General features: G+C 37.2%; 1 protein-coding gene across 3 annotated transcripts; it reads right to left on the bottom strand.

The window, feature by feature from the left end:
- Positions 1 to 257: 257 nt before the first annotated feature.
- LOC110911583 lies at positions 258 to 14,277 on the bottom strand. Of its 3 annotated transcripts, none has more exons than XM_022156204.2 (8): positions 14,203 to 14,277; positions 9,431 to 12,095; positions 8,775 to 9,272; positions 7,735 to 8,316; positions 6,813 to 7,493; positions 5,799 to 6,551; positions 5,506 to 5,563; positions 258 to 5,431 (listed from the first exon to the last, which is right to left on the bottom strand). In XM_022156204.2, exons 2-7 carry the CDS (start codon positions 12,086 to 12,088, stop codon positions 5,549 to 5,551), a joined length of 5,187 nt encoding a protein of 1,728 aa, XP_022011896.1. In that variant the 5' UTR covers positions 12,089 to 12,095; positions 14,203 to 14,277; the 3' UTR covers positions 258 to 5,431; positions 5,506 to 5,548. The 3 variants fall into 3 exon arrangements, with proteins under 3 accessions (XP_022011896.1, XP_035840465.1, XP_035840464.1); XM_035984572.1 differs by having other exon boundaries at positions 5,540 to 5,563; XM_035984571.1 differs by lacking the exon at positions 14,203 to 14,277 and having other exon boundaries at positions 9,431 to 13,852.
- Positions 14,278 to 14,934: the final 657 nt, after the last annotated feature.

Genomic DNA, 14,934 nt, shown 5'->3' with positions numbered 1-14,934 from the left:
GTTTAGGTTTTTTTTGAGGGTGGGGGGAGTGGTTAGGTTTTTTAGGTATATTTGTAGAGTAACTTTGATAGTTATTGATAATTACAAAAATGCCACCTTGTCTTTTTGAGTTTTCCTTCAATTTGTATGTTTAGTATGTTAAGATTATTTGTACAAGAACTTTACCCTATACTTATGTCCCCTTAAGATCAAAGGGTCTTAAAATCAATCGGCTGAGATCAAATCTTGATATATGTTGTAAGCTAGAAATGTAATAATTGTAAGTCTAGGGACTAAATGTGTCATATTGTAAAAGTTTGTAAAGTTGTTACTGGCAGTTAGTAGCCGTTAATAAAGGTAGTTGAGCTGATGACAAGAGGTCAGCTTGTTGATTGGAACTTTCTTTCTCTCTTAGATTCTTTCTCAAATCCTCAAGCCCTATCATTGGTATCAGAGCTTGTTCCGATCAAGCTCCGGTGACCTGACTCATCACAATCCGTTCAATTCGTTCCTGTGAATCGATCATTGTGTCGATTGGTTCACCTTCATTTGGGTCCGCTTCAATTCCAATTCAACGAAATCGATTGTTCCGGTTTCAAATTCCTGTAATACTTGGCTAATGGCGAATACTCGACAACAAGAAATGGAGAAACAGTTGAAAGATAATCAAATGGCGGTTGGGAAAATGGAGATTATTGTGCAAGATCTTCAAGCAAATTCCCAATTGATGAATGAGAGCATGCAGACGGTGGCTACCAGTACAGAGGAAAATAAGGCTGCAGTCATGCAGATACAGTTGCAACTACAATCAGTTTTAGACAAAATCACAAGTTTGGAGGCCAATAGGGGAATAATTGCTAATACAGGCCCTCAAGATCAAAGGTTATCAAGATTAGGGAAGTTGGACTTCCCTAAGTTCAATGGTGATGATGTTGAAGGCTGGATTTATAAGAGTAATCACTTCTTTGAAATTGATCATACCCCTGAAAACATGAAGTTGAGATATGCAGTGGTGAATTTGGAAGGAAAGGCCTTACAATGGCACCAGGGGTATATGAGGAGCAATAACCTAACTATTGATACTATTAGTTGGGATGAATATAGAAGGTCTGCTGAGGCAAGATTCTCTGTCAACCTGTTTGAAGATGCTTTAGAAGAATTGAAGAATTTGCAGCAGACAGGTAGCATTCAAGATTACTGTGATGCTTTTGATGCTCTTCTTAATAAAACAAGTCTGTCAGTGGATCAGGCTGTTAGCCTCTTTGTGGGTGGGTTGAAAATGGAAATAAGGTGCTTGGTTAAAGCCTTTAAACCAAGAACCTTAAGGGAAGCCTATGCTGTTGCAAAACAGCAGGAGAACATACATAACACCTTGTTTGGTCACACCTCCTACAAGAAATTTAATAACCAAACCAACACTTCTTCTTACACCAAACCTACCACCAATACTTTCAAGCCACCAACTAATGCCAACTCTTTACCACTATTACCTAAACCACTTAATTCACAACCAGCAAAAACCACAAGACGCCTTACAACTAAAGAAATGGCTGAGAAAAGGGAGAAGGGAGAGTGTTTCTGGTGCAATGAGAAGTTCACACCCACTCATGATTGCAGAAATAAAAAACTATTCAACATTGAACTAGTATATGAAGAAAATGATCATTTAGATGAGGAGGAAGTAGTCATTGGATCTGAGGAACCTCAAATCTCTATTCATGCCATCACAGGGGTACCCTCTTATTCCACTATGAAAATTGAAGGCTATATGGGAACTAGAAGATTGTACATACTGGTGGACTCAGGGTCAACCCACAACTTTATTAGTTTGAAACTGGTAAAGAAGCTGCAGTGTGGGGTACAATCAGTTTCATCTATGAAGGTTACTGTAGCCAATGGTAACCAATTGGAATGTGGCCAGAGGTGTGTGGGGTTCAAATGGAAGATGCAGGGTATGTGGTTTCAAGCTGATATGCTGGTGATTCCATTAGACAGCTATGACATGGTGCTGGGTATAGAATGGCTGTCTAAATTGGGAGATATTGTATGGAACTTTGCTGAGATGACCATGCAATTCAAGGTCCAAGATAAGGTGTACACATTGAAAGGAACTGAAACAAATGGAATCAAGTTGTGTTCTACTGAAACAATGAGTAATTTGCTTAATGGAGGAGCAGGGGCAATTCAGTCACACATATTTGGGCTGCAATTGAAGAATGATGTGCAGACTGATCCATTTGGGTCCAAGGTCACTAACACCATCACTTGTGTTAAATTGCAGTCATTATTGGAGGAATATAAAGATGTTTTTGATGTTCCAACTGCATTACCTCCAAAGAGGTCTTTTGATCACAAAATAACTCTTAATAATGGGGACAAACCTGTGAACTTAAGGTCTTATAGATATCAAGCCCTGCAAAAGGATGTGATAGAGAAGATGACACAAGAAATGTTGGATTCAGGGGTAATCAGGAGTAGTCAAAGCTCCTTTGCAGCACCTGTGGTGTTAGTGAAGAAGAAGGATGGGTCATGGAGGCTATGTATTGATTACAGACAGCTCAATGAGGCAACCATCAAGAACAGATTCCCTATACCCCTTATTGATGAATTGCTTGAAGAGTTAGGAGGAGCCACTATTTTTTCTAAATTGGATTTGAGGTCTGGCTACCATCAAATCAGAATGTATGAGCCTGATATACATAAAACAGCCTTTAGAACACATCAGGGGTTGTTTGAGTTTTTGGTAATGCCCTTTGGGCTAACCAATGCTCCTGCCACCTTTCAAGCTTTGATGAATCAAACATTTAAGGCCCAGTTGAGGAAGTTTGTGCTTGTTTTCTTTGATGACATTCTGGTGTACAGCAAAGATCAGGATCAGCATGTTGAACATCTAAGACAAGTGTTGGAGACTATGAGAAATCAGCAACTGTTTGCCAAGATGTCCAAGTGCAGCTTTGGGGGGCAGAAGGTAGAGTACCTGGGGCATATCATCACAAAGGAGGGTGTATCAACTGACCCTACTAAGATTGAAGCAGTGATGTCTTGGCCTGTTCCTACTAATGTAAAGCAGTTAAGGGGATTTTTGGGCCTCTCAGGGTATTATAGAAGGTTTATTAGATCCTATGGGGTAATTGCCAAACCACTGACAGACTTGCTAAAAAAGGATGCCTTCAAATGGTCCCAGGAGGCTGAGCATGCTTTCCAACAGCTAAAAACTGCTCTATGCACTGCACCAGTCTTGACTCTACCTAATCTCTCAAAGACTTTTGTGGTTGAAACTGATGCATCTGCATTAGGAATTGGAGCTGTGCTGATGCAGGATCATCACCCTTTAGCTTTTATTAGCAAGGCTTTGTGTCCAAGACAACAAGTATGGTCTGTCTATGATAGAGAATTACTTGCCATTTTATTTGCAATTAAGCAATGGCATTACTATTTGATAAGTGGTCATTTTATTATCAAGACTGATCAAAAAAGTCTAAAGCATTTGTTGGATCAAAAGATAACTACACCATTGCAACATTCCTGGATGGTCAAACTTATGAACTATGATTTTGAAATCCAGTACAAGAAAGGGGTTGATAATGTAGCTGCTGATGCATTATCCAGGTTGCAAGCTGTGTCCCTATTTGAATTGGCAGTCTCATCCTTTGAACCCTTGTTTATTGAGAAGATTAAGCAAACTTGGCAAGGTGATCTCAATTTACAGAACATTATTCAGAATATTGACACAGAAGGGCAAAATGGTCATTACAGATGGAAGGAAGGCCTTTTAAAAAGGAAGAACAAGCTGGTAGTGGGAAATGATGAACGTGTCAAAAAAGAGTTAATTCAATATTGTCATGAATCAACTGTTGGGGGCCATTCAGGGATCCAAGCTACTCTACAAAGACTCAAGGGTCTATTTTATTGGAAAGGGCAGTCCAAGAATGTGAGGGATTATGTTAGAAGGTGTGACATTTGCTTACAAGCCAAGTATGAGACAACAGCTTATCCTGGTCTCATACAGCCATTGCCTATTCCAACTTGCATCTTCTCTGATATAAGTATGGACTTTATCACTGGGCTACCTACTTCTAAAGGGAAAAATGTCATCTTTGTTGTGGTAGACAGACTCACCAAGTATGGCCATTTTATTGGAATGACACATCCAATTTCTGCAACTTCTGTGGCCCAGGCATTTATTGACAATGTTTACAAACTGCATGGTTGGCCATCCACCATAGTCTCTGACAGGGATTCCATCTTTTTGAGTAAGTTCTGGCAGGAATTTACCAGACTTCAAGGCATTTCCTTAGCTATGTCTACTGCCTATCACCCCCAAAGTGATGGTCAGACTGAAGTGGTCAACAGGTGCCTGGAGACATACCTGAGATGTATGATTCTACACTATTCCCATTCATGGTATCATTGGCTTTCATTGGCAGAGTGGTGGTACAACACCAATTACCATACATCTATCAAGACCACTCCTTTTCAAGCTCTATATGGCTATGCCCCTCCAATCCATGTTCCTTATGTTCATCGAGACACAGCAGTGGCCAGCATTGATTCTGAGATGTGTTCAAGAGAGGAGGCTATAACAGTCTTAAGATCAACTCTGCAGATGGCCCAGAACAGGTTAAGACAGCAAGCCAATAAGCATCGAACTGATAGGAGTTTTGCTTTGGGTTCTTGGGTATACTTGAAACTCAGATCATATGTGCAGACTTCATTAAGGGGTACCAATTTTTCAAAAATGTCTCCAAAGTATTATGGGCCTTATTTGATCACTCAACGGATTGGAGAAGTGGCTTACAAGCTGGACTTGCCAGAAGAGTCACAACTACATCCTGTATTTCATGTTTCTTTGTTGAAACCTGCTCATGGTCCTCCATCCACTATCACTCCTATACCTAAGGCTGCAAGGTTTTCTCTTAAACCACTAAAGGTTTTGGATCATAGACTAATCAGGAAGGGAAGAAGAGGTGTTGCTCAAGTGCTGATTCAGTGGGAAGGCCAATCTGTGTTAGAGGCTACTTGGGAAGATCGTCATGATTTTATGTTGAGATTCCCTGATTTTGTTTTTTAAGAATAGGGTATACCTTGAGGACAAGGTTCTCAATAGGGGGGGAGTATTGATATATGTTGTAAGCTAGAAATGTAATAATTGTAAGTCTAGGGACTAAATGTGTCATATTGTAAAAGTTTGTAAAGTTGTTACTGGCAGTTAGTAGCCGTTAATAAAGGTAGTTGAGCTGATGACAAGAGGTCAGCTTGTTGATTGGAACTTTCTTTCTCTCTTAGATTCTTTCTCAAATCCTCAAGCCCTATCAAATCTCAACCATTTAAATACAAAAAACCTTTTAGAAGGGGAGGTTTCTTGACAGTTGAATGTTTGAAATCTTTACTGCAGTTGACGGCTCCTTTATTTTTACCCTCCCACGTTGCCTGTAAACTCGGCAACCTCCACCTACAGTTTAATATCTCAGTTATTCAGTTATATACATTTTGACATTCGTATTACTTTTTAAAATAAGAATTTACCTCATAAACCTTGCAGATAAAACGCATGACCTACCTTCACGTTCTAGAATTTATACCCCTGCAAAAAGCAAATGCTGATGATTAAAAAGTTGAACTAAGGTAAAATGCTTTGAGTTTTTCTTTGATGGGTACATGGCATTGTCCGATTTTTTTTCAAGTTCATTTTAAGGTTACTGAAAATTTGTACAATGCAGAGAAACTAATATTAATATTATCCTGAAAAGAAATTTGATGAATGTTCTCATGTAATGGACAGTTTTAAGATTAAAGAAGCAAACAAGATCCAATCATACCTCTCCTTGTTTAGTCTTTATAAAGGAGTTGAGGTCCGGCTTCACATTCCACATCCAAAATGTTGTATCTGTTACTTTTAGCTGAGGGGTAGACACGTGTCCCTTAGTGAAAACTGTAATTGCTGGGCATTTATTGATCTGTAAAGTCTCCAACCTTGGGAATAAAAAAGCCCTCTTCCCTAAGCAAAATCCCTTGAGACTCTCAAGATGTTGTAGTTTTAAGGAGTTTAGACGAGGTAAGATAATCTCATTCACTTTGGCATCACATTCTTCTTCTTCTTCGTCCTTCACAATTACCTTTATTTTGAGGCAAAATCTTATACTTAGTTCTTTGAGTTGCACTAGACTACCAACCATGGAACATGTAAAAACATGTTCCAGTTCATGGCAACTTCCAATAGAAAGAGTTGTTAGGTTTGGAAACTCCAGTACCATCCAGTGGTTGCTCTTCCATAAATACTTTAGTTCATATACAGTATCTAACTTCACGTGTGTTAGGTTTGGAATTGGGACAACAGTTTTCGATTCACTGGAACCACTCCCTTCCACTGCTACTACTTCAAATACCTCTTCTAGCCCATGACATGTATTCATAGTAATCTGCTGAAGCTTTTCCAACTGTAGCAGTGCATTAGAAGGAACAATAGTCGTTCCAAGATCTTTGTACTCTATATTAATTTCTATCAAATTATGAATAGAGCAAAGGATCCCTTCTGAAATAGTAAGCTCTGAAGAAGAATTGGGGAATGTGTTCTGCAAACACAAGGTGTTTGTTGTTAAGAGCCCTAAAAAATCAAAGCATTCTAATCTACTTTATGAGTTATTAGAAACCTTGTTCAAACCTTTTTCCCTTCAAAAACGAATTTTCATTCAACTACTTAGGGATTATTATACCTACCATCACACTACATTCACGACAACCTAACCTTTATTTAAAATAAAATATATGGTCTTCAATAACAAATTGTTCATTTAGTAGATGATGCATAATAATATAATAAAAAAAACATGTACCTGATTGACCACTCCATGAAGATCACGTTCAAGACTGCATTTGCCAAACCATGTGCGTATGTACTTGAGCTTTGGAGTTGTTGACTGACCTGACGTAAGCATCATCAGTTGAGGGCATTCATCGATCACTACATTATCCAATGAGGGCCATCGAAAGTCATTCATCCCCAAGAAGAAACCCTTGAGGTTTGGTAGACCCGTAAGTTTAAGTGTCTCTAGACGAGGAAACACCACACCTTTTGATGACTTTCCAGTATTGTCTTCTTTCACTATCACTTGTATTGCCTTGCAATCTGTTACTCTTAACTCTTTGAGTTGCTTAAGGCTTTCAAGAGTGTTGAATGTGAATATATATGGCAGAAGGTCACACTCATCAATACACACAGTTTTTAAGTTGGAGAGTTGAGGGGCAGCTACAATAATAGTGTTTCTTAGTGTTGGTCTTATTAATGTAATACCAGCACCACCATGCGCACTTCCATCCTCAACATTGTTTGCACTCGATTCACTTTCAAATACATCCATTAACCTTTCGCATCCATCAATTACCAGCTCTTGAAGCCTATTCATTTGTCCTGCTGCATACCATGGAATTAGACTTGACAATGCATCACAATCTGCTATGAATATCTTTGTGGGGTATTGGCACAACGACCAATAAGAGCTGGTTACTTGAGCACTCTGCCATGAATCACAAATCAATGATTATTACAGCTTCGTTTGATTTTCTCAACCTTACCAAACTGGTAAACTAATTTCTCTCCATGATTTTTTAACCTAAATAAATTTCATATTTATCTATTTTGTAATTATTACTAAACTTTATGAAAGATAAGTTTCAATTAAGCAAAGCATATATTAAGAAGGTATATGGTGTAAGTGTTATTATAGGTGATTATGTTAAATGATGATAATATCGTACCTGGGATTGGTCATGAAAGGCATTGGAGGAAATATTACCCCTCTTACCACCATCATCAACACACTTTAGATGTGGCAACCAGTTAAGCTTAAGAGTGTCCAAACAGGGAAATAATGTGGTGTTTTGATGGGAAGACGTGTATATGGTATTTTCTTCATTTTCATCATCCCTTCTTGAAATAACTTCTTCAATACCATCACAAAATTCTAAACAGACATGCTTTAAGTTGGATAAGTATTTCGACATAAGCGGAGAAAACAAGTACTTTATTTTGGGACACAAAATCAAGGTAATGTCTGTGAGGTTTTGGAATGGAAATTGCAATGGTGGATGATGACGAATTAGGAATCTATTCCAATTGCATTTCCACACACGACTCATCTTATTCAACTTGCGTAGGCATATAGTTTGAAGGTAGGGAGGTAGTAGTGGTTGTTGACTATCCATCTCAAACACCACCTCCTCCACTCTTTTATCATTCCCTATTTTAAGATGTTGAAGGTGATGAAAGTTGTGTAGAAGATAAGATGGGTATGTGACATTAGGAATATCATCATCCATTTCTGATATCTCTCCTTTGATCTGCATTTAACATCAAATGTAATTAACAATTAAACCACTCCATTCAACACACACCTCCATGGATGAATGATCGTATGCTAATTACTGCATATAATGGTAATTCTTACATATTTAGATTTGGATTTGTTAAAATTATTTATTTTAAAACTATGAATGATAAGAAATTATACTTGACTTGTGATTGGAATTAGGAAGGCCAACATAAATCATGAAAACTGAAAAAAAAAAACAAAAGATTTTAATTTTTTTTTTTTTGAACGGCTCAAAAGATTTTAATTAGGTGAAATAACTTAATTGCAACGTAATTAAATTATTGGTTGCCATTTAGTTACATTTAAAACTAGCAAAAATAATAACAAATGAAAATTAAAGGTATTTGTGATATTTTAATATATGCAAGTGAAGATGTGGCAATACTTGGTTAAAGAAAAACCGAAAACCAGGATGACATGAGATACCTCTTCACCGGTATTATCCGTAACATAGTTAGTAAGTGCTCCAAGATCGAAATTGGTTGTTGCAGGTGTGAATATATTTGTAAAACTTTTACATTCCGTTATCTCAATGCTTTCTACACCTTTGAAGCAGTTGATGTGGATATTAGAGTCGTTTACACCTTTCATCCTCCATACCTCTTTTAGCTTTCCTAATTCATCAACTTTAATCCTTCTTAATGCGCTGCTACCATATTCCCCTACTTCATGTAAGCTTTCGAAGTCCATGTTGAATAACATTTCAACTGAACCACATTCGGAAACCTCAAGCTCTTCTAAATTACTCACCAATGGAAGTGGATTGCTAGGAAAAATGTTGATAAGGTTACAACATTCTTTCACTTTAATCAGTTTCAACATGGAAGCATTATTTTTCTGAATGGAAGAAACTTGACAAGGCCATATCTGCTTCAAGTTCTCCATGCTAGAAATATCTAACTTGTTCAACTTAGAAGTCACGACCTACAAAGCAATTAAGCCTTTTTAATAGCATACGCGTTGATATCCATGGAGTAAATATTAAATAATAAGTTATTCGTAGCATTAAATATAAAGATCAAGATAAATGCATGTACCTTTTTGTTCAATAATGATATAAAGATCAAGATAAATGCATGTACCTTTTTGTTCAATAATGATTGCACTTCAGCCGTATTGTGACTCTCGGGATAAATGCTCGTAAAATTGGGAAGGTTATGAAGTTTCAACTGCACCATTTCGGGCAGTTCGATCACATTGTCCCACAAACTTACCATTTCTGGTAGATCGCTCAAAGACAAAAAAATCAATTTCCGAAATCTAATTACCCCAACTCTACTATTCTCAGCAACTAGTGTTCTCATACCATGACACTCCGAAATTGTGAGTCGCTCAAGTTCCTTCAAACCATTTGCCACATCAACCGTAAAGAGGTATTTTAAATCTTCACAATTACAAACATCAAGGACTCTTAAATTGGAAAATGAGGAAGGCACTGAAACATCTTCAAGATTGTTCATTTCATTCACTTTCAAATAGAGCTCCTCTGTTTTCTCAAATAGGACATTAATTTTGCATTCTATAAGCTCATGGCAGTCACCACTTAATACAATTGTGTTTTTGAATGAATATTTTTCAGCATCCTTCAATTCTACCAATTTACAACCAATAGATATCCTGAACCTTTCAAGGTTTTTAAAGGACATGTTTCGGGGTTGGGGCCCACCGTCAAAGAATTCCAACTCTAATGCAAAAAGCCTGTGTGAAAGTTTCTCCAGCTCGTCACAGTTCCCATCTGTGAACCTAATAGGACTACCATAATAAGCTCTCCTCATATAAAGTTCTTCAAGACTATGCAAGTCTTGAAAAACGCCATCATCAATACGTAGGTTAACACATCCAGTCAAATCTAGCAACTTCAGTTTTCTCAACTTCCCAATCGTGGATGGCAACCATCTTATTCCACAATCAACAAAGCTCAGTGTTTCCAAGTTACTAAGACTTCCAAGAAATGAGACATCATCATTTATGAACGAGCATGAACGAAGGCACAGTGTTCGAAGTTTGGTTGAGTGTTCGGATGTTTGTGGAAGCAATGGAATATGCATATCCTCATAAGACAAAACCTCAAGTTTTTCCATTCTTTTGTAAATATCTTCAGGAAACTTAAAGACCTCATCCCCATCCATTAGCATCAACAAAGAGAGATTTGGGTAATTAAAGTCACTGGGAAATTCAGTCATACCTGTGCACTTTAATAGAATTCTCTCATATGTCTCATTTGCATATTGCTCTGGTATGTTATCAATGTTGACAATAGATGCTTGTTTGACTTCTGAAATTCTATTTAAAACAAAAGCACGCACAAGATCATGCATTTTGACACATCCCATGCGATCACTTTTAGTCAACAAGTTTGCACGTAGGAGATTGTTAACACAAATTTTCATATCGCTTCTAGCTTCTCCTAATGTCTTGCCATCTGTAAGAAAACCCAATCCCCATCCTAACCTGAATAGGTCCTCAGTACGTATGTTAAAATCATCAGGAAATAAGGCACTAAGAAGAAAAATTGCTTTATCATCACCCTCCTTGAGATTCTCATAGCTTATCTCAAATATTTTATACGTGATGCTTTCAAGGTCTTTAAGGTCAGCTTTCTCTAAACGCTTAAGTACCTTTTTCCATGCCTCCTTTATGTTACCATTAAGACTATTGGCAATGGTTTTTAAGGCAATGGGCAAACCCCCACATTTCTTCACAATATTTTCTCCTATCTTTTGGAGTTCTTCATCATCATCATCACCATCCGAAGGAGTTGGTCGCACAATCTCAAAAAACAATGTTTTTGCTTCTTCTTCATGTAAGACCCCTACTCTAAATATTGAACTAGGTCTACCACCCATTCGAGTGCAAATAGGTTCAAATCGTGACGTGAACAAGAGCTTGAACCCATTTGGCAAAGGGCTTGTTAGTCCAACATCTTTGAGGTCAACCTCCTTCCAAATATCATCCATTAATACTAAAATTTTCTTTTGCCCATTTTGCGACATCCCCTCAAATTTCTTACGAAGAAGCTCAGCCCTTGCAACTATAGTTTTTTCGGATAAATCTTGATGAATGTATTCTGCAACAGCTTGCTGTAGAACAAAAGGGTCAGTGCTTTCCCCGAGAACCACCTTTACAACCCAGTCAAACATTTTTGAATCTTCCACGGCCTTCTTTAGTTGTTCCATCATTGTGGTCTTGCCGACACCACCCATCCCACATAGAGCAATCATCTTTTGGGACTCGTCATTTGATTGTAGAGATTGCAATGCAGCGTTAAATACCGAATCTCTAGACTCAAACGTGGTTGTTTGGGTACCATGAGGAACTGGTGCAGAGGTGGATGGTACCTTAGCAAGTGATTTTTGTTCATTTGTCCAACTGATTTCAGATGCTCGTTCTTTGAGAGCTTTTGTCTGTTGGACAATGATACAAGATTGTTTTCCTGCTTTGTATCTCTTTGCCACGTTGAAGCACCCAATTCCAGCTGTTGGAATACTTTGTGCCTTCTCCTTCATCTTTTGAACATCTTCAAACCACGGCGACACAAGGCGAGATACCACATGATAGTTCGCATCAGCTGTCGTTTTTTTCTCTTGAATATCTTGTTCGGTGACATTCAACTGATCCAATTCCTCCTTCATGGCTTTAACATGCTTTGTGGAGGAAACTAAGAAACCCAAATGTTTCTTAACAGGGACCATCAAAGATTCAACAACCGGTGTAACAATTGAATTTATAATAGCATCCATAGTTTAACTGCAATTTAATACAAACAATAAAACACAATTAATAAGAAAGTGCAAGAACTGTAATTACCAAAGCAGTTAGGCATATATGTATGCATTATTTTACAGACAATTTCTTTTTCACTAATTTACATTTCTAGTTAAATGTCAACGCTAAGATTAAATAACTCCATCTCACCTAAACTCCGAATAATGACTCTTTATGTTTGACTTAAATTATTAAGAAACAAACATATACACACACCCTTGTTTCTTCGAACATGTTCAACCAGAAGTATTCAAACACCAAGATTTATGCTACATTTTGAGATTCAAACATGTAACAACAATGCCCAGTCGCACATTTTATGTGTAATAGTAAATATTAGTTCAACCAAAATCAAAACTCTTTTTTACTTTTATATCTTTATCTTTCTTAGGGAGTTATGTTATATTTATGACAGTCAGTTTTATTGGTGTGTAGTTATGCCAAGTTTTTTTTTTTTTTTTTTAACGGCAAATTTGGATCACTGACGACCACTAGAGTATTATCGTGCCACTAGCGGAACGCCCTGATCATATCCATCTCCACTAGGCATAATGCTGGGAGGAAACCCAATAAATAAATATGGGAAAACCCCCCTTGTGGGAATCGAACCCGGGACCTATTGGTCATAAAGTCTTATCTCACCCCTAAGATGCCACTAGGTTATAAAGCCATGGATTAATTATGCCAAGTTAATGTGCTAAAAATCAACTCTCTTTTAGATTAAATGCTTTATTTTATGTTTTAATTTATTTTAAACAAACAATAAAAATAATAACCAAGTAAAGGAACTGTAATTACCAAAGCAAATAGTTATCTTTATCTTAACTATTCCATTAATTAACAAAAGTATTTCCTCACAATCATAAGACTCAAAAAACTGAAAATTATTTGGAACATACACATAGAATATAAGCATTAAAAAGAAAAAAATACTGAAAATTAATAAATTAATTAATTTCCAAATAACTCTTAATCACCTTGCTAATGTCGACAATTACCAAATTAAGTAACTTTTTCAGGTGTTTAGGAACAGTTTTTCTGAGTTTCTAAAAATCACACACTTAGGGTGCACGGGGCGTTCAGCGGGGAGGGCTTCGGTGACCCTAGCCACCGATCGGGAACACCGCCGCCATCCAAGCGGGGACCCGAATCGGTGAGGGTGAGCGGTGTGGAGTCACCGCGTTGATTTGGCACGATTTTCCAAAATGGACCGTTGTCAAACGGTCAAATTTAAAAAAAAAATCAATTTTTTTAACAATATAAATATAAACCAACCTAATCAAATTTTTTACCACACCCACCACTCTCAAACTCACAAATCTTTCAAATACAACACAAAATGGATTCCAAGTTTCCGTTTCTTTCTCCCCTACCCGACTTTCCCGACGATGGAGATGCATCATCAAGTGATGGTAGCTTAATTTTCTTCCAAAATCTCATCCAACAAGCGGAGCTACTAGACACGGCATCATCTAGTAAAAAAAAAAGTAGTCCGTCGAGATCGTGAGGGAGGCCATGAGACACTCATGGCCGATTATATTTTTCTAGTTTGAATGTAATTTTTATTTTTCTAGTTTGAATGTATTTTTTATTTTTCTAGTTTGAATGTAATTTTTATTTTTCTAGGTTGTTTTTTTTTTTAATTTAATGAAATGTCTTTTATTTAATTTTTATTTTTATTAATATTTTTTTAATTTATAAACATGCATAATTTTACAAAAAAAAAAAAAAAACCCAAGTCCGCTAAGAGGGGAGTGCCGCCATCAAAATGGGGTGTTAGGGGAGTTTAAGAGGGGAGTTGACGTGGCACTAGCTGATTGGTGGTGCGTAAGAGAGAGGACTCCCCTCTTAGGGGAGTGCCCCTTACACCCTTATGGTACGTCTTCATGACTGACTTTAGTTATTTCAAAATACACACACAGACACACTTGTTTCTTACTGCTTCTTTTGTTCAAAACAAAGATCCATGAAATATACTGGGACCCAAGCATGTAAAAAACGAAAAGGATAGTGAAATTTATTCAACATGTGGTTGAATATATTCTACCTGAAAAGAATACACAAATCCATCTAGCATAAAAGAGAATACCTGTGAGTGTTTTTTCTTGCTTGGTAGAGAAATTGATTGGCAGGATGAAGAGAGCTCCAAGCCACACACTATATCAGAGTACTTGCAAGGGGAATAGTTGACCCCAAACCAAAAGTCTTGTGTAAATTACACATATGGTCCCTCTGATTTAGATCAAATTCTGGTTTTGGTCCCTAAAGTTCTTTATTTTTATATTTGGTCCACATGGTTATCATTTCTTTCAGTTGGTATGAGAAATGGTTTCGATTTGGGTTTGGAGAGGGAGAGAGGATGGTGGTATGTGGTCCAAGAGATCAAAAGTGATGGTGGAGTGGAAAATGTGGTTGCATTAGTGGACAATGCGTTGCGGATAGGTGTCGGTTGTAATTCAAGAACCAAATAATCAAACTTTATATTAGAAATAATATTTTAAATTATTAATAATAATTTAACTTTGATTGTATGATGGAATAGTTTATGTGGATGTGAATTTTCATCACCTCAATTTTAATTACATTTTGTTCATATGAGTTTCAAGGAGAGGTGTGGACAGGTTAGTTTGGGTATGTTTGCCCAAAACCTAACCATATTTCATTAACCTGATAATGATAACCTATCGGTTTTGGTTAATTGGTTTTCCATGTATGTTTAGTTCGGTAATGGGTTAGTTAACCAGAACTAGTTTTTGAAATGTTTGGGCTTGACAAAAATGACCCAAAATAATATAACCGAGCCTGAAAGTTTGGGCTTGAA

This window comes from Helianthus annuus, chromosome 15 (assembly GCF_002127325.2).
Source record: "Helianthus annuus cultivar XRQ/B chromosome 15, HanXRQr2.0-SUNRISE, whole genome shotgun sequence".
In the NCBI taxonomy this organism is placed as follows: Eukaryota; Viridiplantae; Streptophyta; class Magnoliopsida; order Asterales; family Asteraceae; genus Helianthus; species Helianthus annuus.
The sequence above is the reverse complement of the archived record's forward strand: the minus strand, read 5'-3'. Positions and strand labels throughout refer to the sequence as shown.

What these genes read in the sequence shown, in the direction of transcription:
- LOC110911583 (XM_022156204.2), bottom strand. Translation starts at nt 12,088, where the DNA reads ATGGATGCTATTATAAATTCAATTGTTACACCGGTTGTTGAATCTTTG. An exon ending in CCTTTCATGACCAATCCCAG is followed by an intron (nt 7,494 to 7,734) that starts GTACGATATTAT and finishes GATTCATGGCAG; the next exon opens with AGTGCTCAAGTAACCAGCTC. An exon ending in TTCATGGAGTGGTCAATCAG is followed by an intron (nt 6,552 to 6,812) that starts GTACATGTTTTT and finishes TTGTGTTTGCAG; the next exon opens with AACACATTCCCCAATTCTTC.